The sequence below is a fragment of the Oscarella lobularis genome, chromosome 7, assembly GCF_947507565.1.
Source record: "Oscarella lobularis chromosome 7, ooOscLobu1.1, whole genome shotgun sequence".
In the NCBI taxonomy this organism is placed as follows: Eukaryota; Metazoa; Porifera; class Homoscleromorpha; order Homosclerophorida; family Oscarellidae; genus Oscarella; species Oscarella lobularis.
The window spans coordinates 3,004,918-3,017,584 of NC_089181.1; the positions used below are offsets into that span (position 1 = coordinate 3,004,918).

Sequence of the window (12,667 nt, forward strand, 5' to 3'; positions counted from 1 at the left end):
TCTCCAAGACCTAACCGTTTCCCTTTTTGTTCCCTTTTGGGTGCCACGTCACTTCAGCTGAAGGGCATAGTCGACGACTGCGTTTGCGACGTTGAGACGACGAATCGGCTCAACGCCGTTCACATTTATCCGAAGCTAAAGCGGCTGCTCGAACGCGACTACTTTCGATATTTCAAAGCAAGAAACACTATATATAGAATGTTATTATTTGTCATTCCGACTCCTCCCCCTGGAAGCTTCCTCTCTCTAAACCCTAATTATGACGTAATTTGATCTGACGCGCCCACCGATCTCACAATTATTAATTGATACTTCATGTATTTTGGAAAAATCAACTGATGACTTATAGTAGTACTCTTATATAGGTTGACTTGACTAAATCGTGTTTGTTTTGGCCGGACGACGGTCGCTGCGTTCTTCGCGACTGCAGCGTCGAATCATGTCCCATCGACGAACTCCCCCGCGGTCTCGTCGACGACGGCTACGATTGCGAGCACAATAACGAAAAGCAATTTCTCAGCGAAGTCGATCAATCGGTGAGCGAACGCGAACAAGTTGCGTTCGCCACGTGGGACAATCACGACGACGCGGCGCCGGAAAACTTTTGCGAGTTGGACGACGAGAGATCGGACGCGACTCTCTACGTCGATCTGCTCAAGAATCCCGAACGCTACACGGGCTACGCGGGCGCTTCGCCTCGTCGCGTCTGGCGATCGATATACGAAGAGAATTGCTTTCCGTAAACGAGAAAAAAAACCGGTCTGATTCTTTATCTATTGCTTTATTTAAGGAATGGAAGGCCGAAAGTCTATTCCAGGTTTACGCCGAGTGGACTTTGTCGCGAAGAGAGGGTCTTCTATCGGGCTATATCGGGTCTTCATTCCAGTATCAATATACATCTCTGTGCAAAGTACTTTCATAAAGGTCGTTTTGGGAGTGTCCGTGTGGTCTTCTTATCTGAGAGGGGGGGTATGCTTTGTTTTAGGAGCTGGACCCTTTTCGAAACCAACGTGGAGTCCTAATTTGAGTGAATTCAAGCGAAGGTTTGATAGCGAGATGACACGCGGACGAGGTAGCGCAACGTCGTACTCCTCCTCTTGGCGAGAGCAAGACTTACCGTATTGTTATTGTTTTTTTTCTCCCGCAAGGGCCCGGTTGGCTAAAGAATCTTTACATGATCTATCTTCTCTCGCTGAGAGCAATCGTCAAAGCTGGATCTTATCTTGAAAAGGAGACGTTCTATACTGGCAACGATGAGGAAGATCGCAGAGTGAAGGAAGACGTTCTGCAGTTGATAGAGTCGGCAAGGTGAGAAACGGCATCTCGTCACTATAGAGACAGAGTGACGCGTTGTCTTCTATTTAGATCGTGTCCTGGAACGTTTGACGAGTCAGATATGTTTAGAGGGGAGTCGGCTTCTCTCAAAGTGAGACGTCGTCGCGATGTTTCTCTTTGTCTTTGATTGGTGATTTCTTAGGAGGAATTTCGATTGCACTTTCGCAATATTTCTCGCATTATGGATTGCGTCGGTTGCGACAAGTGTAAACTATGGGGAAAACTTCAGGCAAGAGGAAGGAACGTCGTAGAAACGACATCTTTTCATTTCTTTTTTTTCGTTAGACTCTAGGTATTGGCACTGGATTGAAGATTCTCTTCTCGTGGGAGCTGGATCAATCCCGAAATGTCACTCAACGATTCCAGCTGCGCCGGAACGAAATCGTTGCTCTATTCAACGTTTTAGGAAGGCAAGCGAGCGAGGCGTCATCAGTACAGAGTCCTATTCTCATTTTTTATCACTGTAGATTTTCGAGCAGTATTAATGCATTAAAAACATTTAGAAAACTCGAAGAGGTAATAAATATACGGCCAAAATTAACATGACTATATAAGTGATATGATGGAAAGGAAGAAGAAAAAGGCTCAACGTGAAAGCAGCCTTACTGAGCGACTAACGATTGAACGTGTAATTCTATTTATGTATTTCTTTAGAGATAGCTCCCGAATAGACATTTTCTGTACGCGCGCAAAGTAGCGTTCGTCTCCCTCTTCTTTTTCCCGTTGATCTAACGAACGCGTTGGGGATTTTGAAGTGGACTTCATAGTCTCTCCTTCATAGACTATGTATGGGTGCGTGGGTTTATCTGACAGCACGGTTAGAATACAGTACGATTGGTTGGTTGTGACCGTGGCAATCAATTGTCTTTTTTGGGGAGAATTGGCTCTAAATTTCCTATAAGCTGCGTCCCAAAATTGCTGAATCCTTTTTTTCTTCTGACTCTCCTAGTTGTCAATGAAATCTACGTAGAGAAAAAAAACACGTCTATTAAAAAACCTCAAAGATGCAGCGCGTCTCACCGCATGGCATGTATTTTGTCTCGGCGTGAAACCCAATGTTATCAATAGCAAGGGGACTACTGAAAGCGCCGCCCTGAAACTGGACGCTGAAGCGCGAGCAAAAGCTTTCGGTAATGAACTTGTGCAGATGAATACACTTGGTGCCCGAATATCGATAGGGCGATACCTTGAAATTACGCACGTCGTAGTTCTGATATTCACTCTTTAGAAGCATGTAAGGTCGCGCCGTCAACGACTCGCACAGCGCGCCGACGACGATCTGATGAAGTCCGTACGCTTGGAAATCGTAGCCGAAGCTGAGAATCTTGTTATTCGGATGATGGATCAGCGTCGGCGTGCCAAATACACCCACGGCCACTTCGCTGCTATTGCGAGGGTTCAGCGTGAGAGCATTGCCTAGTGCATGGAACGACTAAAGATGACAAGACAAAAAAGGAGATGTTTGTCTTACCTAGGGGAGGTGCAACGGCTCTTTTTGCTGGCGGAGGCAAGCCCGTGGCGGTCGGCGACGGCGGCGGCGGCGTCGTCTCGTTGAACTCCGTGAAACCGGAACTTTGCATGCATGGTATGCAAATCGAATAATTGCACTGGCGATGCTTTTCTTCGATGAGCAACGGAGTGCCAAGGCCGTCGAGGACTGGGTTGCCGCTCGCTGGAACTTTGCTCACTTTCCACCTCTGCAGTCCGCACGCGTCGTTTCGGAAGCCGCAATCGCCCTCGTCAAAGTTGCACGACGCATTTGTCTTGGAATAGAAAACTAGAAAGAAAGGAAGTGCAATCTCCTTCTCGCGAGAGTCGAACGATATAAATACAAACGTGGATCATAGCTGCCTAGGCACGATTCAAAGTTGCCAAAGTCAACCTTTCTCACTGTGACCGTTCCCGGGCTACCCGCGACGGTCACCTGCAATTCAACGCGAAAGAGACGGCAGAGTTTGGACGTTGCCGGATTGCGGTAATCGAATAATTCTATGCAGCTCGTTTTCTCATATCCGGAGTGCGACGAGCCCAAGACGTGAGATTGCCATTCCGCGGCGCGACGACGACCCGACGTCCAGACGCAATATTGTCGATAGAATAACGTGGCCATCGTCGCGGTATTGGAGGTTGAAGTGACGGTATATTTCAGAATCATTTTGCTGGTCAATTCGGATCGAATGAGTACGGGCGAATAGACGTGCTTTTGACTCCGGTCCGAGAAGGAAAAGGATCCCTGGCCATGTTGATGCATAAAACGTCTGCTTGATGTTGTAGTTTTGCTCTTGCTCCTGCCTGACCACGATGACTGGGTCTTTGTACCTGATGAAGTTTCATATTTTGCTGAAGCCTGGTGGATAGATTGCATAAGGCCTTACCACACCATAGAAAACCGCTTCCTATTTGCAAACTAATGCAAAAGGCCAAAACCTGCAGGATCGTCATGCGAGCAGGATGTGTTACCAAACTGACCAGAAAGGGCTTAGCAAGGCTCACTTATATTGCTAGACAAAGATTGTGGCTAGGAGAAATAAGGCGACAGGACACCCACGGTTATGACTGCAAATTAGAAACCGCCTTCACAACCGTACCGTAATAGACCAAAGGCGAGCTATATCTAATATCTATTAATTCATAATATATTCAGATATTTCAATCGATCGTATACATAACGTCTGTTCTCAAGATGTACTTCGTGCCGGACGCGAGTCGAATGCCCTCGTGTAGCGTGTTCGGGGACGTCTGCCGAAAGACGACGCATCGACCGGCTTTGGGAACGACGTCGAATCTCGTACGAACGTCGCCGCGATCGCCGTAGACGAGAAACTTGGTCGCACCGCCTTCGAAATCTTCGCCCATGTCATTGAGATAGAACATGCACGTGTAGAGACTTCGTAGGGTCGGCGACAGGTGCACTTCGCCGTCTCGGTGCCGACCGAAGTAGTGGTCCTTGAAGTAGCGACATACGCGGAAGCGACTGTTGAGCCCTTTCACCGTCCACGTTTTGCCGTCGACGTCGACGCGACGCGGCGCGTAGGCGCCCACTCGTTTCCACAGGAAATCGGCGAGATCTTCGTCGTCTGTCATCATGCGATCGTTGAAACGATTGACGTACATGTGACAGAAGGCTCGCGCGTCTTCGAAGCCGCTCGTTTCGCACGCTTTGACGATGCGCTGGCACTCGTCGCGAGCGAGGCAGTTGCTCAGCAGCCAGCCTTCGTCGGGAATTATCTCCTTGCACGTGATGTCCGATGAAATCTGTTGGGATTCGCTCGAAGCGAAACAGGATTCGAAGATGGGCGGATGGCGTTGACCGTCGTCATCGTAAGCCATCTTGCCTTGCCTTGCCTCTCGCAAGTCTGTAGACTCGAACGTTAGCTCAGAGCTATTATCACCTGAATTTTCTGCTGTCCAAAGCACAATTATGTCACCAGTTGCCACGTTCGCAACTTTGACGAAGGGGCTATAAATAGTTTTGTTTTGACATTGTCGTCATGAAGAGGCTAAAGTACGCTAGCTTTTCTGAAAATGAATCCTTGGCCCGCTGTCGTGGGCATTTGCTCAGCTATGTGCGCCGACGAGGAAGTCCGCAGGTCTTCGCGCAATCAGAAGTGGCGCATAACGCATTCTTTTCATTCCAGGCGAAAAGCTGAAAAGCGACGGCACGTTCTAGAACGTTGCACGAGGTATGCATATCTCCCTCTCCACTAGTTGACTCAAACATGCATTGGACGCGACTAGCGGAGATATTCGAATGGTAAAAGAGTATCGACGATCGGCCGCTGGTGTCGACCTCTGCAATTCTCGTCATCTTCGAACGATTGAAGCTCTTCTTATGACCTCGGATTATTTAATCGATAAGTATATGTGCTCGTCCAGTCTCTAGTCTGCTTTAGACAGTCTGGCAAATTTTTTAGCATTCTTGACAGGAAGGACGTTTCGTGGCCTGTCGTCTATGAATTTGTGGCCGATCGTTTTCGCAGCATTCTTCAGGACATAACTATTCAGGTTTAATTAATTCAAACAAAGAGCGCTATAGTATATTTGTAACTGAAACTATAGAGACTTTGTTGTGAAACAACGGCAGGCATAGTGCTACGATGCCTACGTTTCTTTATTTATGCTGGATACCGGTGACATCAAAAATTGACTTTTTTTTCAGTGGCATCTATATCTTTATCTCTCAGACTTGGCACGTCTTGGCCCGGGTTTCAAGCAAAGCTGAATGGGGACATGATTCAACAATGTATCTCTCAACTGTTGTTCTGCTATGATGGCAGTTCAGTTCACTCATGCAGGTACCTTTTAGCATATCTTTACCGGATCCGCGTGCAGAACTTTATTAGATGTCAGAATGAATGGGCAGAATTTGCAGCTATCTATCTTCTCTACAACTTGGGTACACTTTTAGAGTAGGTCACTATTATTATCGTTTTTGTTTAGTGCTGGTTTGCTAGATTCATCTGAACCTTGTCTCTACATTCTGTCTCAGCCAACAAAACGGCGGTAATTCGATTGATTAATTCCAGTTATGTGCACCTAAGATTTATATAATGCGGTTTCTTTCATTCACCAGACAACATCCTCTCATTTCTCTTGCCTTTAAAATCTTTTTGGCAAAGACGACTAGAAATTACGTTCGATTTTTCCGCCTCGTTGATCAACTGCCTGCCGCGTGCCTGTCCTGTGCCATTCATAGGCACGTTAAAAAATTTCACAGGTGAAAAAACAAAGCCATGTGCAAGTGTAAAGCGCACGAATCTCATTGGCACAGACTTGCACTGAAAGTGATGAACACTGGATACAGCATGAAGAATTGTCTTTACCCACTAAAGTGACTGCATTTTCATCACGCTTTTCTTGGCTGAATCTATTTGTAGGAATCTTGCCACCATTTTGGCATTAGAGTCCGAAGAAGAAGCTGGGGCACTCTGTGCAGAGCATGGCAAGACGGCGCTGATCGTTTAGCTTATTTTATGTGAGGGTGACCAGTTACTACTTTCAGGCATAGAAGTCAAGGAAGGATCGGCCATCTTTCAGAAAGGAAGCTACCAAGAAAGCTCGAAAAAGGTACGGTACAACGCTATAACAACAAATTCTTTTTTTCACTACATATACTAATTCTTGACAGGATCCATTATCCAGGTACAGTTTTATCGATAAATTTTTGACAGACGACGTAAAAATTTTTGATATCATCAAAGGACATTTTAGCAAAAAATAGCAAATTTCTAAATTATTATTCTTCGTTTTCAAGCTTAAAACCCTCGGTATTCAGTTTCTCTTTGTATTTGCTGTAGTTTCTCTGCCGAGCGAAATACGCGATCTGAAATGTACCCTAGCGTGCTCGTCTCGTCCGATTAGAACTTCTGCTCAGCTTACCCAGGCTGACGGGCACGCCGATTCGTACAGCCTCCTCAAGTCGTCGCACGATTTCGTGCCGCTATCGAGGCAACCGTAAAAAGCATCACGTGCCTCGTGGCAAAGTAATCTCTCCGACTTGTTCAATGCTCCACGACGCCCGGTCTCCGATGACGCCATTACCGGAAATTACGGGACTTCTAACAGTCGAGTTCACCTTGACCATATATGGTCTTCGGTGCGTGCATGCGTCATCAAGTGACCACGCTCTTAGATCATTCTTGCGATCGTCTCCCTTACAAGCAGCAGTCATGGTTCGTCGATCGTGTCGTCTCGACCGTGCAAACAGCGTTTTTCCTCCTTTCTAGGCGATGTCAGGCATTGAAGTCAACGAAGAGGTCGTGACGACTTTCGCGAAGCTAAAGAATACATCGGGCGCCGGCAGAATCAAGATGATTGAAATGCGCATTTCGGATAGCGGAAAGGAGGTTATCGTCGAAAGCTCAGAACTCCGAGCCGACGGTCACACGCCGGAGAAAGAGAAAGAGTGCTGGGAGGCATTTCTTGCCAAACTGCCTCCAAAGGAGCCACGCTGGTTTGTGTATGACTACAGCTACAAAAAAGATGATGGGCTAAGAGAAAAAATCTTATTTGTTCACTGGTAAGTGAGACCCCCTTGGCAAACATAAATGTATGCCAAGCTAACTTTGGTTAGTTGAGATCAGACTACGCGTTATTCCTAATGTGGAGATCTTAGCCAGATTTGCACAGTGTGTAGATCGTGACTGTTTTAGTAAATAGAGAGGGGGACCACAGGCAGATGAATAAGTGGAATACTGTATTAGGGCTCCGGATGAGGCACCTGTCAAAAAGAAGATGTTGGCTGCTAGCACCAAGGAAGCAATCAAGAAGAAATTAACGGGTTTGCATGTCATTGTGGAGGCAAGTGCGATGGGCGACGTCAGTTTTGAAGAAGTGGACGCAAAAGTGAGAGCGTCCTCAAAGTAGGATGCAACTTACGTTCTTCTGCACTCGTCTTATTGTTTTCGTTGTTCCTTCTTTTTTTTGCTTGTTTTTCGTGTGAGTGCATATGATCTCTACCAAAATCTATGGTACTGTACGTCGCATCGCATGCGCGAGCATCCAGCCAGCCACGCCTCCCCTTCTATGGACGCGTACGACGTTCGTCGAACGAACTCGTCGACGAGCGCTCCGACGAGCACTCCGACGAGCACTGTTAGTACGGTTACGGCAGCGTCGATCGACCTTCCGTCGCAGGTGCGCGTCGCCGTCACAATATTCTACGTTATCGTCTACGGCCTCCTCTTCGTCGGAATCGCCTATCAACTCGCTCTCATCTTCTATCATCGTTACAAGAAACTCGCTTATCGGACCGTATTCGTCGCGCTCTGTCTCGCCTGGGCTTTACTGCGCGTAATCATGTTCGCCTTGTATTTCGACCTGAACGTCTGTACGGTTGCCTACGATTTACCAGTCGTCGCCTATTGGCTACTCTACGCGCTACCCGTTTGCCTCCAGTTCGCCACACTCTCGCTCTTTGCTCACTACTATATAGCGGTACGTAGTGTCGTCGGAGAAGCGCGTCGTAATTTTTTTTTTTCTTGGCCCTGTTCCAGGTTGTAAATAAAGGTGGGCGGGAATTACGTCAAAGAGAGGGCGGCGGCGACGAACCGTCGCGTTGCTGTCGAATGTCATCTTCGTCTTTTAATGCGATCGTATGGGCGCTTCTTTTGGCGATTTTTGTCGCGGTGAACACGACGTGCTGCGTGCTAACCTACGCCGACTACAACTCACTTCGAAAGAAGTCCATGGGCGTCATCAGGCCGGGCACCGTTTCTCCGTACGTCTATCCGATTTTGCGAGTCGGAATAACGGAGGGGCTCTTTCTTCTCGTCGCCGTCACAATCAGCGTTTGCATAGTGAAGGTGAGAAGAGAAAGTTGGCCCGACAGTTTTGAAATGAAAAGCGAAATAGCCCCCAAAGCGCTCATTTTAGTTTAGTTTCAATTTTTTTGTTTCTCTAGATTGCTAGGAGTTCTGGTCTCAAGCGAACACTTGAAAGCGAGGTTTGTACGCAGAGAGTTTTGGGCGGCAATTGAAATGTTTGTCACAGGGAATGTCAGCTGTGCAGTCGACGGCGATTGTCTTGGTTCTGCTCTTTCTAACGAGAATTGCGTATAATATCGTAGCAACTAAAACTACACTTGGCGTCAATTCGAAAGGATATAATTGGCCCATAGTGGCAGATGAGGTGAGTGCCATTAATTAATTAAACACATTGACCTTATTCTATTTCTCAAGGCGGACTATGGGGGCGACGTTGGGACAGGCTACATCATATTTGGCGTTGTGCTGTTTGTCTGGGAGTACTTACCTACCGTAGCTGTCATCGTTCATTTTCGAGTCAAGAGACCTCCCGCTGTACAAGTACGTTTTTCTCGTTTTCTTTCGCTTTAATAACGCAATGGGTTCTCTCAGAGAGAAGATGTTATTCCGCCTGTCAGTCAGTCATACTTTAAAAAGCCTTCCGAGAGAAGACCCCTGCTGAGTTCAGGAAGGTAAGAGACAGGTTCCATTATTAATTAATTGAGCTGTATACATGTTTACATAGCCGTCCTCTCTAGATCATTACCTGCCAGGAATTATTCTCCAGCATCCTCAATACATTCATCCCTATCCGTTACATCCGCTCACTCCATAAACGTCTGATCAAACGCAGTAGCTTTGGGTGGGTGGGTGGGTGCGTTTCTTTTAGTGCATTGTAAGCTAGCTAGCAAGCAAGATGGTTGCCACGAAATGAAACCAATCACGCTTCTTAAATTTGTATATTTTGTAAAAAATTTATCAATACAGAATTTCACAAATACTTGCAAGGCGTTTTCTGTGACCCCTGAAACCAAACGCAGTGTAGTGTAATTGGTATGGCCATATGTACGTTTGTACAACTCAAAAAATGGCTCTAAGCGTTTCTTAGATTATGATGATGATGGTCATCATCATCATCATCGACCAACTTTCCCAAGACGCTGATCTGTCTTTGGATTGGCTGTAAGTTTCTGCACGGCTACAATAACCTCATTGATTTTTGTCTGTAATTCACGCAGTTCAGCTATGTGCAAAATGCGCAGCACTTTGGCTGCGTTTCTTAGAACCGGATCTGGAATCAATAGAAAAGAAGATGCGTGTGCACTGACAAATTGCGTTACCTGATAAATCGAAACCTAACTCTGTGTCGGCCAGTGGCACACTTTCAAGCTTCTGCACCAAAGAAATAGCGAGCCACGTTTGCGTTACGTTGTGTTCCCATCTTACGTTTCCCTGTTTCTCTCGTCGACTTTTCTTGTCTGCTTTAGCTTGATCTCGAGCTTGAGGGGACAACTGCTGCTCAACGAGTAGAGCGACGGCTTGAAACAGTTTCAAGTGATTGGTGTGTGCTGGCAAATCAAATAGCTTGGCAAGCGAGGTCGCACCGGCCTTGAAGTCAGTACTGTCCACTAGAGAACAGAACAATAATAAAACATTTAGGTTCTATGCAAGAAAGAGCACCATCAAATCGATGCTGTTGCTGCTGCTGCTGCTCAGAGCTTTGACTCGTCGTCTTTCCTACACTAGCTACGATTTCTGATGTCTTTGTCAGCTCCTCGGCTAGTGGAAAGGTGTTTTACGTGGTTTGAATGATACGAACTGATTACCGTTGTCTGCGTACTCTAGTCGGACAGCGTGACCTAGGAGCCAGTCCATGATGCTTGTTCTATCGGATTCTTCAAATGGAAACTCTAAATCAGCTAGATACTGATAAAGAAGATGAAGAAGATACGGTCGGAGGAAGTCGTTCAAAAGTAACGTACTTTGCTAAAAGCTGGCGTCCACGCGTCGCTTTTTATGTCTCGCAAGGCTTTTCGATCTTCGGGCTTGTAGTGGCGTATTTTTTGATCTTCCAACCAGACGACAAGAGCGCGAAAGTCGTTCTCCTCTGAAGGCGGGCCATCGGTTACCCCGAAAAAGGCCCCGCTAGGATTTCTTACTCGAAACGTCAACAGAATCAACCGAATGATGTTTCAGACATTGCAGCTTTCGACGAAACATTCTCGATGAAAGTGTTCTTGCACGAAGGCGTGAAAAAGCGCGCGCTAGGACGCGCTCTCGTGCGCCAGAAAAAAAAGTCACTATAGACTAAGTAAGACAACATTCCAAATCTACACCAAACACTAAACGGCATAAAAAACGCATATTTTCAGAAAAAGCGCGCTTTTCGCTCCGGGTCTATGCTCCGGGCAATTAAAACCATCGAACGTCCCGGAGTCTTGTACACGTTGGCTAGTGGCTAGAAAGTGATTGAGGACGTCATAATCGCAAATCGCTACCATGGTTTTCGCACGACGATTTGTAGCAGCTGCTCTGCTCGTAATTTTGAGCGGATTCAGTCAAACGCGTCACACGAAATTGTGCCGGGACCCCCTGTGCCAAGGTAACATCGCCCGGAAGCAGGCAAATCGCTCAAAAAACCAACTTTTTTCCAGAACCGATCTCGATCGCTTCGGCGCGACGCGCCCATCGCTCGGCCGACGGCCGTCTTCTCAGCTTCAACAGTCGCGATCGCGTGAAAGTCTTCGCGAAGCACGAAGGCGAGAACAAACTCATTTGGGAAGGCGAGGTAATACTGACGACCAGTCGGAAGGTGCTTCACTCTAACATTTTCGCGCAGATTGACGGTAAACGGGGCTATTTTCCGGCCGTAATGGTCGAAGAGATTGAAATTTTGAGCACTGATTTGCAGCGTGTTCCAGCAGTATGTGATGAGTTGTCTTGTGTAGTACTATAGCGAGGTTTTTAGACTGGTGTGCTGGGAGGTGGGTCACCTACTACTGTGGGTGATTCTGCTAATCAGTTGAGTGAGGTGAGCTGCAATGGTTTTCCATGAGGTTCCTCTGTGATTGAAGTCTTTTTTTTCGCTAAAGCCGGCTTCTGATGTGCCGGCTTCTGTAGATCAGTGGAGAAAAGAGCAGGAAAAGCCCGTCGAAGGCATGGACTTGCCAGAGGGTAGCTCTGCTCGAGAGATAATGATTGAGAAAGAGGTCAGGAAAACGAGTGTAGGCGTGCAATTGAAAAAAAAGTCGTTGTGTTCACAGGAGACAACAGGAGACGACGGTGGTCACGACAACGACAAAGAACAGGTACGAGAAAGTATTCTTCTGTTTTATTTTGATAAGAGGATCACGTTGGGATTTTTACAAAGGACTCTGAAGCTGCTGGTGCACCGGAGGAGATAGCCGTGCAGCCGGAGTCAGTAGAGGCACCGTCGTCTGTTTCACAAGAGTTACGCAATGCTCAGCAACAGCTGGAGGAGTTGAAGGAAAAGAAGTCTGTCATTGCCATGGCTGACGAGATTGGCGTGCCATTGTCTCCTAACATGGACAGAAATGACATCGAGAAGCAGTTTGTTGAAGCGCAAAAGCGCGTCGAGGAATTGCTAGCAAGAAGAACGAAAGAGGAGGCAATGGAAAAGAATGACGAGATGGGCCCTGAAAATGCGCAAAATGGCATGGAAAAGAAACAGAGTGAAGAAATCATAGAGGAAGAGGCCATCAAAAGCAGAGAACAGAAAGAACCTGATAGTGAAAGAGACGGAGATCGTGAAGATAAGAAAGTATCGAAAGATGAGGAGGAGACAGATGAATCTGTTGCCGAGGCTGAGGAGATAGATTCAGAAAGTGGGTTGCAGACGAATGAAGACGAAGAGGAGGGGGAGGGAGAGCAGGAGGACGAGGACGAGGACGAGGAGGAAGAAGAGAACGGGGATGACGAGCTCAATGATGAGGAAGCGTTTATTCCAAGCGAAGACGGCGAGGATTCCGACGGCGAGGAGGCAGAAAGTCTGTCTTCCAATGACGAGCGAGAAGCAGATGATAAAGTAATTAGCAGAAACAATCAAGCTTCAAATGAGGACGAAAGAG

At 46.9% G+C, this 12,667-nt stretch overlaps 9 protein-coding genes across 15 annotated transcripts in view; 5 read left to right on the top strand and 4 right to left on the bottom strand.

Annotated features, from left to right (window-relative positions):
• Positions 1-3,993, top strand: part of LOC136189189 (ERO1-like protein beta) — a 4,115-nt gene extending 122 nt beyond the window's left edge. The window contains exons 2-13 of one of the 4 annotated variants that reach the window (XR_010670359.1): positions 58-177; positions 366-739; positions 791-924; positions 986-1,072; positions 1,149-1,308; positions 1,366-1,426; positions 1,478-1,564; positions 1,621-1,745; positions 1,803-1,851; positions 1,906-1,963; positions 2,285-2,465; positions 2,564-3,993. Coding sequence is in view for 3 of the 4 variants with exons in the window: in XM_065977071.1 (XP_065833143.1) it covers positions 58-177; positions 366-739; positions 791-924; positions 986-1,072; positions 1,149-1,308; positions 1,366-1,426; positions 1,478-1,564; positions 1,621-1,745; positions 1,803-1,881 (1,227 nt within the window). In the remaining variant the exon portion in view is untranslated. Of the gene's footprint in view, positions 1-57; positions 178-365; positions 740-790; positions 925-985; positions 1,073-1,148; positions 1,309-1,365; positions 1,427-1,477; positions 1,565-1,620; positions 1,746-1,802; positions 2,112-2,284 lie in introns of those variants that run through there. The other 3 variants (XM_065977073.1, XM_065977072.1, XM_065977071.1) reach the window with 3 other exon arrangements.
• LOC136189194 (alpha-soluble NSF attachment protein-like) overlaps positions 1-5,064 on the bottom strand; it is a 26,862-nt gene extending 21,798 nt beyond the window's left edge. The window contains exon 1 of the mRNA XM_065977082.1: positions 5,055-5,064. The gene's annotated coding sequence lies outside the window, so the exon portion shown is untranslated. The remainder of the gene's footprint in view (positions 1-5,054) is intronic.
• Positions 2,109-3,807, bottom strand: LOC136189190 (uncharacterized). The gene is made up of 5 exons (XM_065977074.1): positions 3,711-3,807; positions 3,172-3,654; positions 2,807-3,112; positions 2,356-2,751; positions 2,109-2,297 (listed from the first exon to the last, which is right to left on the bottom strand). Exons 1-5 carry the CDS (start codon positions 3,775-3,777, stop codon positions 2,281-2,283), a joined length of 1,269 nt encoding a protein of 422 aa, XP_065833146.1. The 5' UTR covers positions 3,778-3,807; the 3' UTR covers positions 2,109-2,280.
• LOC136189195 (uncharacterized) lies at positions 3,944-4,799 on the bottom strand. Its single transcript, XM_065977084.1, has one exon. It carries the CDS (start codon positions 4,663-4,665, stop codon positions 3,985-3,987), a length of 681 nt encoding a protein of 226 aa, XP_065833156.1. The 5' UTR covers positions 4,666-4,799; the 3' UTR covers positions 3,944-3,984.
• Positions 4,647-6,574, top strand: LOC136189193 (SAC3 domain-containing protein 1-like). Of its 2 annotated transcripts, none has more exons than XM_065977079.1 (13): positions 4,647-4,925; positions 4,974-5,018; positions 5,074-5,193; positions 5,250-5,340; positions 5,395-5,465; positions 5,520-5,630; positions 5,679-5,731; positions 5,790-5,838; positions 5,909-6,052; positions 6,107-6,166; positions 6,239-6,277; positions 6,338-6,402; positions 6,464-6,574. In XM_065977079.1, the coding sequence occupies exons 1-13, from the start codon at positions 4,861-4,863 to the stop codon at positions 6,493-6,495; spliced, it is 945 nt and encodes a 314-aa protein (XP_065833151.1). In that variant the 5' UTR covers positions 4,647-4,860; the 3' UTR covers positions 6,496-6,574. The 2 variants fall into 2 exon arrangements, with proteins under 2 accessions (XP_065833151.1, XP_065833150.1); XM_065977078.1 differs by having other exon boundaries at positions 4,828-4,925; positions 6,213-6,277.
• Positions 6,575-6,848: 274 nt separating this feature from the next.
• On the top strand, positions 6,849-7,818 carry LOC136189196 (uncharacterized). The gene is made up of 3 exons (XM_065977085.1): positions 6,849-7,007; positions 7,062-7,354; positions 7,539-7,818. Exons 1-3 carry the CDS (start codon positions 6,864-6,866, stop codon positions 7,699-7,701), a joined length of 600 nt encoding a protein of 199 aa, XP_065833157.1. The 5' UTR covers positions 6,849-6,863; the 3' UTR covers positions 7,702-7,818.
• Positions 7,819-7,824: 6 nt separating this feature from the next.
• Positions 7,825-9,443, top strand: LOC136189191 (G protein-coupled receptor 137Ba-like). 3 transcript variants are annotated; one of them, XM_065977075.1, is made up of 7 exons: positions 7,825-8,271; positions 8,331-8,639; positions 8,738-8,779; positions 8,827-8,964; positions 9,015-9,140; positions 9,192-9,271; positions 9,338-9,443. In XM_065977075.1, the coding sequence occupies exons 1-7, from the start codon at positions 7,825-7,827 to the stop codon at positions 9,420-9,422; spliced, it is 1,227 nt and encodes a 408-aa protein (XP_065833147.1). In that variant the 3' UTR covers positions 9,423-9,443. The 3 variants fall into 3 exon arrangements, with proteins under 3 accessions (XP_065833147.1, XP_065833148.1, XP_065833149.1); XM_065977076.1 differs by having other exon boundaries at positions 9,325-9,437; XM_065977077.1 differs by having other exon boundaries at positions 9,192-9,282; positions 9,338-9,435.
• Positions 9,444-9,519: 76 nt separating this feature from the next.
• On the bottom strand, positions 9,520-10,829 carry LOC136188665 (RNA transcription, translation and transport factor protein-like). The gene is made up of 7 exons (XM_065976418.1): positions 10,739-10,829; positions 10,562-10,686; positions 10,406-10,505; positions 10,260-10,358; positions 10,026-10,207; positions 9,920-9,971; positions 9,520-9,870 (listed from the first exon to the last, which is right to left on the bottom strand). Exons 1-7 carry the CDS (start codon positions 10,797-10,799, stop codon positions 9,716-9,718), a joined length of 774 nt encoding a protein of 257 aa, XP_065832490.1. The 5' UTR covers positions 10,800-10,829; the 3' UTR covers positions 9,520-9,715.
• Positions 10,830-11,014: 185 nt separating this feature from the next.
• LOC136189102 (glutamic acid-rich protein-like) lies at positions 11,015-12,663 on the top strand (the record flags this gene model as incomplete). The annotated part of the gene is made up of 7 exons (XM_065976945.1): positions 11,015-11,181; positions 11,234-11,367; positions 11,419-11,502; positions 11,548-11,610; positions 11,672-11,788; positions 11,843-11,887; positions 11,950-12,663. Coding segments are annotated over exons 1-7 (1,260 nt in total), but the record flags the coding sequence as incomplete, so codon positions are not given.
• Positions 12,664-12,667: the final 4 nt, after the last annotated feature.

What these genes read in the sequence shown, in the direction of transcription:
- LOC136189190 (XM_065977074.1), bottom strand. Translation starts at nt 3,777, where the DNA reads ATGACGATCCTGCAGGTTTTGGCCTTTTGCATTAGTTTGCAAATAGGA. An exon ending in AAGCGGTTTTCTATGGTGTG is followed by an intron (nt 3,655 to 3,710) that starts GTAAGGCCTTAT and finishes AAACTTCATCAG; the next exon opens with GTACAAAGACCCAGTCATCG. An exon ending in AGCCGTTGCACCTCCCCTAG is followed by an intron (nt 2,752 to 2,806) that starts GTAAGACAAACA and finishes TCCATGCACTAG; the next exon opens with GCAATGCTCTCACGCTGAAC.
- LOC136189195 (XM_065977084.1), bottom strand. Translation starts at nt 4,665, where the DNA reads ATGGCTTACGATGACGACGGTCAACGCCATCCGCCCATCTTCGAATCC.
- LOC136189193 (XM_065977078.1), top strand. Translation starts at nt 4,861, where the DNA reads ATGAATCCTTGGCCCGCTGTCGTGGGCATTTGCTCAGCTATGTGCGCC. An exon ending in GTTCTAGAACGTTGCACGAG is followed by an intron (nt 5,019 to 5,073) that starts GTATGCATATCT and finishes GGACGCGACTAG; the next exon opens with CGGAGATATTCGAATGGTAA. An exon ending in AATTGTCTTTACCCACTAAA is followed by an intron (nt 6,167 to 6,212) that starts GTGACTGCATTT and finishes ATCTATTTGTAG; the next exon opens with GAATCTTGCCACCATTTTGG.
- LOC136189196 (XM_065977085.1), top strand. Translation starts at nt 6,864, where the DNA reads ATGACGCCATTACCGGAAATTACGGGACTTCTAACAGTCGAGTTCACC. An exon ending in CCTTACAAGCAGCAGTCATG is followed by an intron (nt 7,008 to 7,061) that starts GTTCGTCGATCG and finishes CCTCCTTTCTAG; the next exon opens with GCGATGTCAGGCATTGAAGT. An exon ending in AAAATCTTATTTGTTCACTG is followed by an intron (nt 7,355 to 7,538) that starts GTAAGTGAGACC and finishes ATACTGTATTAG; the next exon opens with GGCTCCGGATGAGGCACCTG.
- LOC136189191 (XM_065977075.1), top strand. Translation starts at nt 7,825, where the DNA reads ATGCGCGAGCATCCAGCCAGCCACGCCTCCCCTTCTATGGACGCGTAC. An exon ending in TCAGCGTTTGCATAGTGAAG is followed by an intron (nt 8,640 to 8,737) that starts GTGAGAAGAGAA and finishes TTGTTTCTCTAG; the next exon opens with ATTGCTAGGAGTTCTGGTCT. An exon ending in AGCGAACACTTGAAAGCGAG is followed by an intron (nt 8,780 to 8,826) that starts GTTTGTACGCAG and finishes TGTTTGTCACAG; the next exon opens with GGAATGTCAGCTGTGCAGTC.
- LOC136188665 (XM_065976418.1), bottom strand. Translation starts at nt 10,799, where the DNA reads ATGTTTCGTCGAAAGCTGCAATGTCTGAAACATCATTCGGTTGATTCT. An exon ending in TGATTCTGTTGACGTTTCGA is followed by an intron (nt 10,687 to 10,738) that starts GTAAGAAATCCT and finishes GCCCGCCTTCAG; the next exon opens with AGGAGAACGACTTTCGCGCT. An exon ending in GTTAGGTTTCGATTTATCAG is followed by an intron (nt 9,871 to 9,919) that starts GTAACGCAATTT and finishes TATTGATTCCAG; the next exon opens with ATCCGGTTCTAAGAAACGCA.